General features: G+C 41.5%; 1 protein-coding gene across 1 annotated transcript in view; it reads right to left on the bottom strand.

The window, feature by feature from the left end:
- Positions 1-1,759: 1,759 nt before the first annotated feature.
- The window catches only part of EEFSEC (eukaryotic elongation factor, selenocysteine-tRNA specific), a 114,237-nt gene continuing 98,940 nt past the window's right edge, over positions 1,760-17,056 (bottom strand). The window contains exon 7 of the mRNA XM_042880362.1: positions 1,760-2,525. Within this exon, the coding sequence (XP_042736296.1) occupies positions 2,341-2,525 (185 nt within the window). The 3' untranslated portion in view covers positions 1,760-2,340. The remainder of the gene's footprint in view (positions 2,526-17,056) is intronic.

Raw genomic sequence — 17,056 nt, 5'->3', positions numbered from 1 at the left:
ATGACTGGTGAGGAGCCAAGCAGAGAGCTGCAGAGCTGTCAGTATGCAGCGCTAAAGAGTTTTCAAACACATCGAGTTCCATAACGATTGACTCACTGAGGCTGCTATGGGCAGTCAGCAGTAGAGAGGGAAAACAATCAGATAACGCCTTCTAAAAATACACGTGCCACTGTAACACTGACATCAGGCCTCCTCTCCAGATCTATTCAGTAACACTCTTACAGGTCTTTGTCTTTTTCATTTGTAAGGCAAGACCAGCAACTGTGGAGCAGCCAACAACATCCTACAGCAGGATAATTTTCAGGATGTGCATCCTTTTCTTTCCAAAACTCTAAGCAGAGCTAGAAGAATTTATTTACCCATTTAAAATTTGGCAAGACGTTAATCTATGCAGATAAAAACAAATTCCCAAATAATTCACTTTAAAATATATATATATATATATATATTAAATGAGAGAGGTTTTCTGATACCAGTAATTCTTAGGCTAACACAGTATGGTAATAATGGCATCCCTTCTATGTCATCTGTTTCTCTAGCTTCCATCACTGCAGTATCTTAAGCAGAAGCAACAGTGCAGGGTACAAAACAGGATTTGATAAAGGCTTAAATAGAAAGATAACAAAAAATATTCTTTCCAAAGACTGCCTTTAGGGGTGTCTGGGAAAAGAAGAGAAATAGGGAAGGAGAGGTGACAGGGGTATGAAATGCATTTTTTTTTTCATTATAGAAGGACACATTTTCCAGCAAGGCTGGCAGCACAAGCCACGTTAAGCCATAGCTGAAGTTGTCTGCCTAATTCCTCTGGGATCACACTGAAAGCATACCCCATAATCTTATGGGATGTGCTAAAGCTTTGCTGGGACTCACTCACTCAGCAGAAACTGTTTGGGATTATTCCACAAAGCACTAATTCTGTTCTGATTTAAAGGGGCACCATCAACCTAGTTTGAACACCTGACTTGCCCTGTCTCAATGCTATCCAGTTGTAAACACCTCCTCACAATAGCTGAGATTTTTGCCATGCGGCCACTTTGGTTACCTGGATATTAAAAGGAAATGAAAAAAGGGGAAAAATAGGATTATGTTAGTAAAATGGATTCACGCCCAACAATGGGTATTTGATTAACAACACTGATAAATAAGCAAAATGATCTATTACCATTACTTTGTTCCATGTACATCTAACTCACATTATTGCCATGGCTGGCTCCACTGAAGGTGGCCACAGGCTGCTATTTAACACCAACAAGTACTCATTTTGTTCAACATACAGGAACTATTAGCTTCCATGCTGCCAGGCCTAGAGTCCAATTTCTGTTCAAGATGTCCATCTCTGTGGAATTATTGTTAGTTTTTACATTATGGTGCTCTGTGCTTTGTAAATAACAAAGAAGGGATACCACCAGTGCTCTCCTCCATGTGAGCCTAGGACATGAAATTGAGAGGTAGAACCAAAGCAGCCACGAAATCCCAATTAAACAACTAATGGTTTCTAAATCATCTTGGAGATATTCATTTTACAAGGTTTATGCTGCAATCTTCTATCATTATTTCAATGAAAGAAAGCCCCTGACTATTTCCAGAGGCAACTTTTTCTTTGAAACACATAAGGCATTTTGGTTACAAAAAAAGAAAATAATTCCGGAAGAGGATTCAGCACAGAACCAGCAGGAGATTCAAAAAAGCTATATAAAAAGTCACCAAAAATAGGTTCTGAGGCCTTTGGAACAGCAGACAGAACAATTAAGACTCTCAGTTATACACATCATTATGTTTAATACGAAAAACATTTCTAGATAGAAATCATCTGTAACAAAGATCCATACCAACTCTCAGATAACATCTTACATAGTTGCAGCTGAAGGCATCTGAAATATCCATTCTAGGTTCCACCTATTGTATCACGCGCTTTTTGTCCCTCGCTTCACTTGGGGAAGAGAACCTAGGCAAATCAGCTTCACTTTGTGAGTTGCATGAAATTTACATCTTGACTGCATTTAGATCAATAGTGGTGGCAAACTTTCAGATTACGTGAAACCTTGAAACAATTCAGCAGAAAAGCACTGCTATGAGAATGCACGCCCCAACGCTGCCATATGACAGGTGGCATCCTTCAGGAGGCCATAAAGGTTCACATCACTAAGATGACAAGATAAGTCCATCTTAACTGAATAAAACCAGATCGCAGGGATTTCAGAAGCGGACGCAGAGTCAGCAGGAGCTTCCAAGCTCTGCAAGGAAGGAACAGGTCTAATGCACTCAGGCAAGCAACACATTCCATCTGAATTCATTCCAGAGCCTGGTCTTTCTGGTGGGCTCAGAGGCTTCATTGCTTTCTCAGGATTGAATCATTTTCTTCTGTGTGTCAAAGACATATCTTTTAAAAAGAAGAGTGATGGTAACAGGTTGAGCCGAATCATTCTTGCTGCTTTCATCCTCTTTGTTTGCATCCCCCTTCCCTGCCTTAGATTTTTTCTTGGAGGCAGCACTGAGAAGCATCTTGGTTTCTGGCTTCAGCCCACCTGTTAAAAAAAAACACAAACAAACAAGAACATACATGACCAAAGAGCTTAACTACACATTGCAGCGTGTCCGGAAAAAATGAACAGGCAACTTCACTTCTGAAATCAACCAAGGAAAATATGAAAAAATGCATCTGGTACATCAGGAAAGTTACATTTCTGTATCACGCTCCTGGACTACACTAAGTTACGTGACAAGAGAGGTGCTCAGACACAGTTCACACCAGCAGTACCCCAAATCCAGTGCAGTCTTCTCCATTATCACCCCCAGACCCACTCATTCTCACACCCACAACCTGACACACGCCTCTCTAAACTGTACCAAGGTCTTCAAATATTGAATACAGACCAAAACGTAACCAGGTCAGAATAACTTACTTGGTTGAGGTAAGCCCAGCAGACTTTCCCTATTTCTTGCACATATTTCCCAGAGTTTCCTCTCATTACTGAGAATATTTATAGAAATGTAGAACACAAATGAAAAATAACAGCTAAATTACTGAAGAATACAGCCCTAAGACTAAGGTGCTTTAGTATCTTGAGTTTATTTCCCAGACCTGCCATCTGGTTGGTTTTAATGAATGATGCTCTCCTTTCTAGTTTGGCCTAAAGTGCAGCTCAGGGTTACAGCTCACTTCTTAAGGGAACTAGAATTAACCTGTGTAAGATTCTGAGGATCTGAACTCCAAAAATAAGCCTTTCCCCAGATATTCACGTGCAAACAAGCATTTGCCTCTTCCCTCCTAAATGGATAGAGTTGATTTAAATTTTTATCTTTTCACTCAATGGTGTCATTTTAAAGAAAAGTGAGATGCAAGAACCTGAAGAAACACTGTAAAATAAGAGATGCAGCTTCTAAAAGACCACTCCTGAGGCACTGCCTCTTTAAAGCAGAAGATAGCACGCTCCTTGGAGCACATTCAGCACCACCTGAGCACACCGAGACGTGGTTTTCAGGAATCTGGCCAACTTCAGTTCAGGTATTTTTAACCCGCGGTGTCACATAACCTTATCTCAAACACTTAATCGGTTTCTCTCCCCTCGTACTGAAATTCAGATGCGGATTCTCATATCACAGCCTGACAAAAAGCTCGAGATGCTTATGATTTGCTGGAGACAGGAGGTCTACGCTCGCAGGTGATCAGCTCTGCTCCAGACACGCAGAGCACTTCCAGCTGGCTGCGGGCACACGGCTCCACAGCCTGGGCACTTGCCCTGCAGAGCAGCAGCTAACCGCTCCAACAGCATCCCCACCCACACCGAGGGAAGGTGGGAAGCAGGCAAGTGCTGAAGCACCACCAGGGAGCTGCCCGTTTCCATTTCATAAGCACGGCTGCTGAGAGCAGCCCTGCAGCACAGCCACGTGGGGACCTGCAGAGTCTCTCAAAAAAAGACCCAAAAACCCCACCAGACAGCACAAAAGAAAAGCAACACAGTGCAAGTGACTCAAAGTACGTCTTACACTAAGGCTGCAGAAGGCCAACATTAGGCAGAATTGACATTGTCCTGTGGGGTCTTGTACCCTGCAGCCAAGTCAGAGCAGATTTCTCTTTTCAGACGGTACACAAAAAAGCAATGATTGTTTCACTGTGGAAATAATTGAGACGGTTTTTCCTTGATGGTTGAGAAGTCTGATAATGACCATTTTGCATGTGTAAGGTTCAATTAATCAAACTAGATAATATGATGTGGCTTGAGCACATTTATTATTTGGTTTTATTACACTGTATAGTCATGTTTGATGCAGCTGCTTCAATTTTTTTTTAATTGGATGCTTTCATATAAATCCCATTAATATCATTAGCCTTACCATCACTCCATCTTCATTACGCAAAATTATTTATCGTTACACGAAGAGCAACACAGTTCCTATTTGAGAAGCTCAAAGAACACCTTGGGTGCCGCTAGAAAAAACGGCAACAGTCAAAACTAAGCAAAACAGAACAGAAACAGCACAAGGAGTGACCCCATACTGTCCCAGTCTCTTTGCAGGTACATTTTCTACTGCTTTGACCAGCCTCATGCAGTGTCCCTGAGCAGTTATCTCCTCTACTTTCCCAAGATGACCATTAACGTTTTCTGGACAAAAACACTGCATTTTGCTTGCTGGGTTTTGTTATTGCTGCATTGCTGTTACTGGCACAGTGCTGTGTGAGAAAGCTGTTTAAATCCTCTCAGTGAGAGGCACTTTAAATTAATTAAAGCAAACAAATTCTAAAACACTTCTATTCTTGTTAGTGGGCTTTGCGACACTAATTTCCAAAAACACTAACTGATGGAAAGGAGGGAGGAAGGGAGGAGGTGAGACACTGACACAGCAGCCCGGGTTTTCTCTTTCAGGTGCATGGAGCTGAGTACCTGCTGCTGCTGAGATCCCCCTCATCGGCTGGGCATCTGCATCCCAGTGCTCAGCACAGCCACTCAATTGGATAAATGAGGAATCCCACACTGGAAAAAAGAAAATCCATTTTCAAGAAGATCAGCACACGCTGTGTGTGGAACTGCAATGGGGAAAACACGTGAAACCAAGTGATCTCACCTCCTGCAAGCCATCACCTCAACTTCCAAACGCAGGGAAGTAAAAGTACCCCACCTACAGCTGTTAACACCCAGATGGATTTGAATACGATATTCTGGGCAAGAAGTTTACAAAAGAAATGGAAGAACGCAGTGGTTCCTATGAGCGAAATTATGGGCTGGCAGCCAAAGGCAGCTCAGGTATTATTAAATTCACAAGGTATCTAAATTACCTAATCAGATCCCACGGCCCTCATTCTGCAAACAGATTAGGTGGCTGGCATCCTACCCTAACAAACGGCGCTCTCTGTTTTCCTGCCGCGGTGCCAGGAGGTCTCGGGGCTGGCGAGGCTCTGCACAAAGGAGCAGGCAGTGGCAGACAGGCGCTGTAATCGCGGGCTCATCTGCCTCCGCGCGTCTCTCGCGTTACACACAATGCACGCGTTGCATTGCACAAAACCAAGGAAATGAAGGGAAATATATCTGTCACCAAAGAAGACATCAGACCTTTAATAGCTGAAATGACGGATATTTTTAGATGGAGGTCTAGTTTAACTTACTTACATTAAGGGTCTAATCTCTGCTGAACAATGGCTATGTTAGCTTGAATACATAGTGAGAAATCTGTTCCATTAATTAAGTGCTGCCTGTACTACTCGGATTTGTAGCAAATGTTAATAGATTTTTTTTTCTTCCTCTGTTGGACAATTACTTTATTTTGCCAAGTTGCTAATGGATTAAATTGAAAAGGCCTGTGTGTTAAGAAAGACTTCAGCTTCAAAGTTCTAAGAAATGCCTCGCATACAACAGTGGGAAATACCTATATATTAAAATTATTAATGGGCAGTCCTCAGAGGCATAGAAAATATCTGAAAGCTTAGCAAATTCATTCCCACCCATCATAACCATGTCTGTAACAAGAAGCGCCCAGGTCTTATGTAAAAGACATCAGCTAACGCACATTAGATACAACATCTGGCAGGAAAATAGTTTAATGCTGCATGCTTTTAGTTTTAACTGTTAGTAATAATTGCTAAATAAGAGCACAGACTCTGATCCTTTCTCTCAGCACAGTCTCAGAGATTACTCTAAACAGAGGTATTCACAAAACGTGCATTTTTAAAACTCAAATGAAAAGCAATGCCACACCAGGAAAATGTTTTCTAAGTTTAAGAACAATTCCACATGCAAAAAAATCAAAGATAAAGACAATATTTTAAACAGTGTTTACAAATAAAAGCAAGTTCCTAATGATTAGCAGCATCTTACATTCAAACACTTCACTGTGTTCTGCAGCTCTGCCATTATTCTGGTATAGTCTGATATAGTTTGCATGGAAACACACAGATTTTAGCAATTTAGTGTAAGTTTCACACTGTAAAATTCTTGCTTATAAATACTGGCCATCAATTTTTGACTTTTTTTTTGTTTTGTATTCTTACATCCTAAGCAAAGACAGCCTTATCTATGCAAGTTTTAAGGTTTCTCTAATGCTTCACGTTCTCTTTACATGAAAGTTACCCAGACCTCCCTGTAACGGAGGATTTATGGTGACAACCACCCTGTGCTGACACCTGAGGTCCCACTCTGTGCCCAGGGGACCACCTCTACACCTGGCTGCTGGCAGCGTCAGCCAGAACACAAACCACAGCCAGTGCATACGGAACATAAACAGCCACAGGCACCAAGGTTTACTTGTGCTTTGTTTTTACCACTGCTGCTTCAGTTCAGCAGAAAGCTGGTGCATTCTCATTCCTTTTTCTAATCCAACTGCAGGATGAGATACTGTTGTTGTGTTTTTTTCCCTATATATTTTTTTTAATTTCATTGTCACTTACAAGCTTAATACTGGTTTCCTTTTGTGTTACTTCCTCACTACACATTCTCCTTCACTTCATGTCAGCATTCCTTATAAAGGCCATCTTTTTTTTTTTCCCCTTTGCCTCTTCTGCTCCTTGAAACAACTTCCAAGAGTCACCTCTGCTATTTCTCCTAACATCCAGCTCCTTCTCCTGACTCCCAATGCAGCACTCCAGCAGTTGTATCTCTTCCCTTTTTCAACTTTAATCTTCAGATTTCCCATCTCCATTTTTTACTCCCTACTTCCCATCTCCAAATTTTTACTTCCTACTTCCACAGATCATCTCTCTTTGATATTCAGGAATAGTCCCACCTCCTTCAAAAATAAAGAAATACTTGAATGGAAGATTTTGAAGGCAGAATGCTAGGCCCACTGTGGATGAGAAGCCAGATAACAGCAACTCCTTGTAGCCCAGCCAGAACAGAAGTAATTTTTAAGCAACTGATAAAAACATCATTGAAAACAGGTGCAATAATAAAGGTACTGGGCATGCTCTCCCACACAGCCAAGAATAATAATTTATTTCACTGAACAGCTCCCATCTCAGATGCACAGAGGCAGAAAAAAAGCTAAGTGCACTGGTTAGTGCTAAGGAACACAAAGGCATTAGCTAGCATGCATGACTGCAGGTTTTTTTTTTTTACAGAACTGATTATTGTAATGGTAAAAATATATATATTAAAAGATTTCAGGCCTCCTGATTCATGAAAAGTTGGCTTCCATATCAAAATGAAGGAACCATCCCATTGGCGGCAATAGGAAAATCAGTGAGTGCATCCCAGTAAGTACCAGCAGTGGTACTTGCCATGGTTTGCTGGGAAGGCATTGGCTCAGAGAAGACACATGATTCTTGCCACAGTGTTAGGAAAAAGACTGAAGCTACATCAGTAGCTATCACTGAAATAGAAAATATTCCAGTATGCACTCACTGTTAAAAAAAATTCCTAGTCTGTTCTTGCTGTTATTTCCAAACCTCCCACCCATCCAGGAACACTCAGCCAACCTTGTTTCTCACTTTTGGAAAGAAAATACCTTATTTCCTTCCTTCCACCACTGCAGCCGAAGACAAGAACTTGCAATTTCTTGTTTCCTGCCAACATTCAAATGTTAAAAATTGACAGAAAATTAGAGAACAAGTTAGCATAGCACACAGCGCAAGTCAAAAATAATTTTCAGTCAAGGCAAACGTAACCTTTTATTATGACAGGCAGACATTTTTCTTTCTTCCTGAGGGAAGTAAAGAAAAGAGCAAAACTTGAAAGAGGCAAAGGTTTGGGGATAATCCTCCCTCACAACAGACTTTGTAACAACCGGTCTTCACAATTTCAGGATTTCCTCAACTGGAATCCTCAGAGCCTGAGCCCTCATTACACAGGTAGGAGTGTGTGACTGCACCAACGCTCCTGCTAACAGGAGTACAAAACGCAGATGACTCAAAAATCAGAAAAGATCAGAGCCCCAAGCGGGGGTCAGTCCACTGTGCTGGGGATGGGCTCCCAGCAAGCTTAAGGCAGTGACTGACCACTGAAAGGAAAACTTTTTGCTGGTATCGTGGGACTTCAGAATCCACTAAAAACATATTTGTTTTTTCTTTTCTTTAATTGATATCTACACCTTTAAATCCCACTTTCCTATGTTCTAAACCAAAGAGGGGTAGAAGGTTCAAGCAATCAGCACTTGTATCAGTATCAGATTCTGATTTAAAGTTAAGGTATCAGAGGTATATTCTGTTTCCAGCAGAATGAAGGGAAATACCAGTGATACAAAAATTGCCTCTTGGGATCCTACTAAGCAAGCACACAGGTGTTCTTCACCTAGTTCTAAAGCATTTCAGCACTGCTACAAAACACATCAGTGATCTGCGCTCTAAAAACACAGAAAGCTTATGCAATTATCCCTAAAGTAATTATCTGCTGTTTCGAATAAAAAGGAGAAGGACCCACATAAAAATCAGAGGATCAATTTACCCAAATCCTACCTCTTAAACTTTTCTTTACAGTCAGACAGAAAAGATAATAGAAACATCATATCTCTTTGCCTGAATTCACTATATTACATTAGCAGAAAATCAGAGTTGCTACCCAGCAAAGATATCCAATACTCTAACTTCTCATTTTATTGCAACCAAGGTGGCCATTTTTCTCCATCAGTATCCAGCTAAGAAAACCTGATCTGGTCAGGAAAAGGACATCTTTCTAAGCCTTCCAAGAACAACACTACTATATTGCTCTGCCCGTAAATCCTGTATTAGGAACATCAGATATGCCACATCACGACTAGTAGACTAGATTAGTGGCAATCTAGAGGCTGCTGGCCCTAACAGAAAGGACAAGCATCCCATCTGCTTGTCATTAATATATGGTGCTTCAGAAAAAGCAGGGATGAAAACTGTGTCCTAAACTAATTAGAGCCCAGGACCAGGCAGGAATTCTCTACCTGACGTCAGGGTCAGCACTCATCAGCCCAGCTAATCAAAAGGTTTGAGCACATCCTACTGGAGCTGGTCTGCTCTACTCCTAAGCATTAATCAGCATGATAACAACTGTAATACAATCACCTAGACAATTTTGATGTAATAGTTGACCATCACTCAAGAAACAAGGAATATTCCTGCCACCACCCTCACGAGGTCAGGATTTCAGCCTCAATTACATCCACAGATCAGGCAACAAATTCTGCTTATGTAAATCCCTTCACAATTCTCCAGTAATTCTCTTTTGAATTCACACCACCTTTTCAAACATCTCATCAGCTCTCTTCAGAAACATTCTGCTGGGGTTTCAAGCTTCAGAATAGATCCATTTTTCTGTTTTGGCTGGTACAGAATCTGTTGTTATCATCTTGCCTGGCTTGTGAATATTAACAGAAAAACAGCATGAAGCTGGCCAGGGAGAGCATCAGCCTCCAAGGAGACCAGAAAGTGCACTCCCTCCTTCCAAAAGGGAATTACACTAATGCCTTGGGATCTACACAAAATATCGGTGTTCACTGTGTGATGACAAAGATCTGAAAGTCTTACAGCCATTTCAAGCAGCATACTGCTCGTGTACTGCCCAAACACCGCTGTGTCAGCCTGCAGAGCCGCCCCTGCAGGTTCAGCCTGGTGGCCTGTGGATGGAAATCCTTAACTACCAAAACGTTTTCTCATAAATTAGGGAACAGCTGCCCTGTGCCACATCCCAGATGGCTGCAGTTCAACGCTGAACTGATTTGAGTCTTGTGTATCAATTTAAGTTTATACAGGCTTTTGGACTAAGAAACATTATTGTAAGAGGTGATAATCTAGAAATAACATGGATTTCATTATGGGCTCCTACTTAGCAGGGAAAGAGCTAATCTTCCTTGATGAGGAAGACAGAAGCTGTTTTAATTCAAGAGGCTGACCTAGGTGAAGCTGGGGCCAACGCTGTATTTGGAAAACTCTCACGTCAGTTGGACACAGCCCTTTCAAGCTCAGTGCCAGCTCCACACAATGGCTTGAGCTGCGCTCTCCGGCAGCCCTTAAAGGCACATTTTGTATCTTGGCTTTTGCTGCAAGCAATCAAGAAAGAATGCAAGAAAACAAAACTGTTTCCCAAGCACTGTTTGCTGGTGCCATAATTAATATAATCAAACAATTCCACAAATTGCTTCCAATTGCTGGCGTCACTTTCATGTGCAGAGCCAAGCTTTCAAAGAAGGGCCCTTCTTGTCCTACATCCTTACACTGGTAACCCTTGCTTCACACAATAGTAAACAAGCCCTCGCTAAATAGTACAGGGTAATTTGTACTGTAATAGGTCCCCAAGGCACCATGGACACAATTTGAAACGCCATCTAATTTTTCTTTTTAATTAAAAAAGCAGTTACTATATTTAAGCACCAACACAAAAAAGTTCAGAGGGGACGGTCTGGAGTTTCCCACAGCTCTCTGGGACTTTTCTCAAGGTCAGGAAGAGTTTTATAGGCTCCATTGGTACAGATTTTTTTCGTTAATTAGTCTGCCATACCCTCTGCATGAAGTCAGCGTATTGATTTTCAGTCTGATATTCTTTGTATTGCTAAACAGAGCTCAAGCTCCAGTGACACACAGAATCTATCAGCAGCCGAATGGTTATCGATACCATCCGTCCCCATACACACCTTGCCTGTCTCTCCCTCTCCATCGTCCCACACTTGCTATCCACACTGAGGACACTCAATGCACCGCAGCGCTGAGAGCACATCATTCATTTTGTTCTATGCCTCTCCTTTCACAGCAAGATGCTCCAGCTGTGTTACCCATTTCGCAAATCCACATCGTATAACTGCATTTTCACCTGCTTTTTTTGATCAAAATTTATGACAAATAATTACTGTCACCTGAAGCCATGCAGTAGGACAGTTTTCTGCACCATACATACACCCAGTCTATCATAGCCTTACTTCATGAGCACTTCATTAAGTACACAGACCCAGGCACACTTTAGAAGCCTACTTGCAGTTCCCACTGTGAGTTTTCCAAAACACATCCTAATCCAACATACTCTTCAGCCCCAAAGCCCCAAAAAGTAGCCCTGAAATGCACTGACACTTGGGATCTTCATTTCTTGGCTAGCTGGCCGTACTGCAATACACATCAGATGAGAATACCAAAGCTGACTTTCTCACAAGGCCAGCATGTATTTCAGTTGCAGTTACACTGCACGTCACCAACATTTGTTGGCTAAACCCTTCTAGGGCAATCTCCTAAAGAAGTCTTCACAATTCGCGTTCCTGGAACGCAGCCATGGTTTACATGCATCCTGCAATTCGTTGTTTCTGTTTGCCAAACATTAACACAGGGTACATCAGAGACTCCAAGGCACTGCAATTACAAGGTCTTGGCTGTGCAAATTACATGTACACACACCACAAGAACCAACTCGCAGAGCTACAGGACAGCCACCATGGTAATCTTTTGATCTTCACACTGTCCCATTAGCCTCAGGGAGAGGATTTTCAAAGTAATATTTGCAGCAGTTACATATGGGCTTTCAGAGCATTAACAAGGCTGCAATTATGTCAGCTAATTACTAGATCAGCAATTATTCATAAACTGTTTTCACTGGATGGTCACTCCAAGTCCATACAGTCACTGAGATCATGCCCAAGTGCTACTTCAGTCACTGCCTCAGCATGCCAGCTGGAAGAGCTCTCCCAGAAAGAGGGAACAGGCAGAGCTGGTTATGTTGTTGGTAATGTGCTTTTTGTCTACACATTCCTCAAACTCCCTGAAACAAAAAAGGCTGCCTTGAGTGCATGGGAAATGCTCAGCACAGAGCAAGAGCACTAAAAAAACTGAAAAAAACTGAAGCAATAAGAACATTCAATTATTAATATAAATATATGTAATAGGAATGTACGCAGACTCTTGGTACAACTCAACAATTTAACAATCACAGGTAGGTCAGCATTAATATCCGTATCCATTCAAAACACTCCAAGAGAGAAGTGCCTTAAAATCAGTTACTTGGACCAGGAGGGAAGGAAGGTTGCTTGTTTCTAAAATTGATCATTCTCTCTAGGAACAACAGGCATTTGGTGCTCCGCAGTTGTTGGGGATCAGGACTCTGCTAAATCAAAGCTGACCTCATGATAGATTCCTTTTTATCAAAGGGAACTCACCCTCTCTTTCAGAGAATCTCAGCCCCCCAGGATTACATGAGCACAATAAATATTGACAGTTGAACAGCTATACTGGACTGTAGCTTGTCCTTCATTGCTCACTACTCAGCATGGCATACTTTCGTTCTTGCACACAGCTTTGTGTTCCCTTGCATGACTCCTGGCAGGAATACTTAGTATAAAGTCACAATCTCCCGTAGCACTTTTACATAGCCAGCTTGACAAGAAATCTCTTTTTCATCAGATCCCATGTATTTCATGTATTCTTCTGTACATACAGCCCTGCCAGCAGTGTCCATTCTCATCACGTGGCTCCACCTACTAGGCCTGAGGACCAGGCACACCCCATGTCACTGGACCTATATGGAGTATTCAGCCAGGATGTGAGAGAGGGAAAGAAACACACAGACATCCACACAACAAGTGACATCTGGGACACTGTAGTCCAAGACACACTTTAACAAGTTTAGTCCTTGCTAATTAAATACTCAAGTCAGGGGGGAGAAAAATCTCCAAAATGTCCTAAAGAATACAGCCACATTATCTAGAAGTAGTTCAAGGAACAAGGAAAGGGACTTCCCTGAATCTAAAATCCACAGAGTATCAAGCTAAATTTAACTGAGGTGTGGGAGCTCTTGGGTCAGAGTCAGGCAGAGGTGCCCCAGAAGACAGAGTTATTGTCAGTATCCTGGTACCTATAGAACAGTAAATAAACAAGATGAACAACACTCATGCTTTGAAACAAAATACGTTCTGAATCCAACGCAAGGGACTAAAATCCCATCCACGCAGTGAAAAGGCAACAACTACAGCAACACCACCGATACAGAATTTCCGAGAGCAGCCTTTCAAAAAGGCACACAGTGCGGAAAAAGTTCAGGTTAGCAGATGTGACAGAATCAAAGGCAATTTATTACAAAGCAGCTTCAAACCACAGTGCCAGATCCGCAGCCGGGCTGTAATCCTCCCATCTTGATGTGCACGAGGCATCCGAGAAGCCCGCTAAGCTGGACCAACTCCGCTGACTTATCCCAGGCATCTGCTGCTCGTGCGGGTCCAGAGTTTAAGTTGGTGATATTCATCTTCCCCTGGGCTGCCTTTATAAAGCAATCCTAAACAATGGGACTTCAGAATAAAGAATAAAACATTTAATTTTTGTGGGCTTTTTTTTTTTTTTTTTTTTTTAAACTTCTAGGCAAGGGCCTTTAATGCGATTAGAAGGGGGAGGGGGATTGGATAGCAGCTTTTTTCTTTTTTATGTTATGTATATTGTGTGTAAACAAATATGCAATTTGCTTTAAAAAGATAAGGTGATTAAATTTTTATCGGGCTTGTACTCTGTTGTCACCACAACAAAGAGAATTAGGAGGAGGAAAGAAAGGCCTTTTTATTTGAATTATGCTCTTACCAGAGGTTCTCTACAGCACAGCTGTAAAGCCACTCAATGTTCTCCAAACAGGCCCTTTGATTGCATTTTATTCAACTTGTTTGCATTTGGAGCAATCGAAAGGAAAAGAACGCTCCACATTTTGATGTCTTAATGTTCCTTAATACCTTCTTTAATTTATATTAAGCTTCTTAACTAGGGTGATGAATTCTTCAAAAACAATAAAGACCTAGCGCAGAAATCTCTCACACACCATGAAAATTGAAATTATAATGTATTCATGGCGTTTTTTTTGTTATAAAAAAAAACATTATTTAGAAGAAAGATTTTAAAGCAGAGAAAAAAAAATCCTGAAGTTGCACAAAAATTACTTGATCCACAGAAACAGATGAAAGTTCAAACTAATTATTACAAGGGAAATAAAATGTTGTCTGAGGTGGAACAGAAGAAATAGTATGAGAATGTTGGGTTACTGTGAAGTTTTTAGTCTTTTAATAACCTATAAATTCCTTCTCCACAACTTCCTACGAAACGGAACTCTGGAAAATGTTTAGTTTTGTTTTACCAAGGCCAATTTGGTGATCTTTTTTTCTCTTTTCTTATTCCCAGTTTTTGTCCCTAAGACCTTCAGGTTCACATCCCATGGTGCATTTTCCCCCCAGCTGTCCTTCACATTCTGCCATCACCAACAGCTCACACCGAGACTGATGATGGCCAACAGGGCACCGCAACCCTACAGACAGAGCAGCTTGAGAGGCACACAGCCACTGGGTGAGGTTCCCAGAAACGCCATTCACAGGTGGATCATCCTCCAAGGGAGCCCAGATGAGGAAAGCTGACCACGACTGAGAATTCTGCAAGCACAGCCTGGTGCCAGGAGGCACACTGCAGTGATGGGTGAGTGGGTACTGCCGAGTGACGAGCGAACTTCCAAACAGGCATTCAAAATATCCTTGAACTAACATGCTACTAAAAGAAAACATATTTTCATCTGGATTTGCATGTTGTTATTTTCTGTTAACATTCGCTGACTGCTCACCTCCTTTCCCAAAGTCACATTTTTAAGCAAATCTCCAAATGCAAACCTTGTGATCAAGCCTCCTCCATTTACAAAATGCTCGTGGAAAAGCTTGCCCAGCTGTACCAGTAAACAACGGGCCACAACGATTAAAGCAAATCATAAAACAACACAGTGTGCTGCACTGACTACAAAGTAAAACAATACTGATCTTAATCTAATCCAAACGTACCGTGGGTGAAAACAACACCTCCCTGTCCTCAGCAGGGTCACACCACGCAGGCATAGAAGCATCAAACCCAACAGTTTAAGAGTGCATATAGGTGACTACAGCAAAACTGAACTACTGAGAAACTGCAGACTGTCCAAGGCAGCAGGGCTTTGTAAGGTAGCTCCCTACCAAAGGGCTGTACATCACATCAGGTCTTCTTCACATACATCTGCCCTACAACTAATCCCTGCTTTTGCAGCAAACAGAACGATGCCAAAATGGAAAATAAGTGCAGTGCAATATTAAACTTTTAACTGGCTATGTCTAACGTGTCCCACCTATTCCAAAACTTCACATTTTCATAAGCAAGTACATGATTTGCATGTGCAACACAGTATGTAACCACTTAGAAGCCTTAATGGTTGTATCTATGAAAGTTTGTGCCTTTAAGCAGAAATGATTCATGAATTTTAATTTGTTTTAAATGTTGAAAAATTCCATCCAAGTAAATTGAGTCAACAAGCCAGCAAAGGATGAAGACATGGATCTGCTTTTTATTTAAAAGAAACTCAAGTCTATACATTTCTTAGTCACCCACAAATCCTCCAGCAGTGAAAAAATACTTTACAATAACTAAGTCTCCTGCATTTGTTCTAATTAAGACACTCTGCTTCTCCCCATTCAGCACATGCTAGTTGAGAAACACTGAGCCTTACCTGATTTTCTTTGTGTTATGTATCTACTACTATTTTAAAGCATTCTTATGGAGTTGAAGCGAAGATCCTGGGGTTTAGCAAAAGTGAAAAAGATTTGCAGAACTTTTTGTAAGCTGCTTCAGCATCATGAATCTCAAAAACATGGGAAGTCATCACCCTGCCCTCCAAATGAAGACATTTAAAACAAATGTTAGCATTATTTTTGAAGGCATAATTGTTATTTGTATTTACTTTCTCAGTATCAAGAGTCTCAGTTCAAGTTCTTAATGCTCTTTTCCCCCCCTCAGTAATCACAAAGCCCAGAAATAAAACTCTGAATCCCAAATTAATGTTTTTTAAAAGCTATTTTACAATACTTGTGCTCCAAATAAACAGCAACACAAAGTCCTGCACAGCCACACAGAGACATGCTTATAGAGAAGCAGAGATACTTAGTCAGACCTTAACTGAGATAGCAGAAGTTGCAGAGATAGTGACAGATGGAGCACACAGTAACAACTGAATACATCCATCCATGCCACAGCAATACTTCCATTTTTCTAGGCAAGCACCCAAGGGCTGGGTTTCCTTCCTCAGCACACTCTTCCTGGGGCACAGACTGTTCTAAAAGCCAGTGAAATAAAACAAAATGCAGGTACTGCTCCTGTCCGAGACTATGGGAAGCTGATTTAAAGCTTGAAGTAGATTAGTGCTCCTGAGCCACTCCCCAAAAAAGATTCTGCTCTTCTCTTTGCACTTTCCAGCTACTGATATTGCATAGGCATAAGATGTAGGCAGTTTACAAAGCTCAGAAGCAGGAATTATCAACTGTCCTCATGTCAGGTGACTGGCTACAGGAGAAAAGTTACAGCAGCTTAACTGAATATTCCCACTAGCAGTGCCAACCTGCTTCAGTGCCTGGGTCCACAGCTGCGAGTGCGAGGAGAAAGGTTCACCACTTGTATTTCAGTCAGCTCTGTGGACTGCTGACCTTCCCCAAGAGCCACTGCACACTGCCAAAACACCAAATCCTCTTGCACTGCAAACTTCCCCCAAAAACTTGGTGTTTCCAAGGAGTACAGTATAACGCAGCACTGAAGGAGAGGAACGTTACATTATAGAAGATGCAACATGACCAGCCAAAAAACACAAACTAGTTAAACATAAATTAACCCCATTTCCAAAACCACAAAGGCAGCATCTTATATGATGAGTGC

This window comes from Lagopus leucura, unplaced genomic scaffold (assembly GCF_019238085.1).
Source record: "Lagopus leucura isolate 7727_CA_CO unplaced genomic scaffold, USGS_WTPT01 Super-Scaffold_100026, whole genome shotgun sequence".
NCBI classification, from domain to species: domain Eukaryota; kingdom Metazoa; phylum Chordata; class Aves; order Galliformes; family Phasianidae; genus Lagopus; species Lagopus leucura.
The sequence above is the reverse complement of the archived record's forward strand: the minus strand, read 5'-3'. Positions and strand labels throughout refer to the sequence as shown.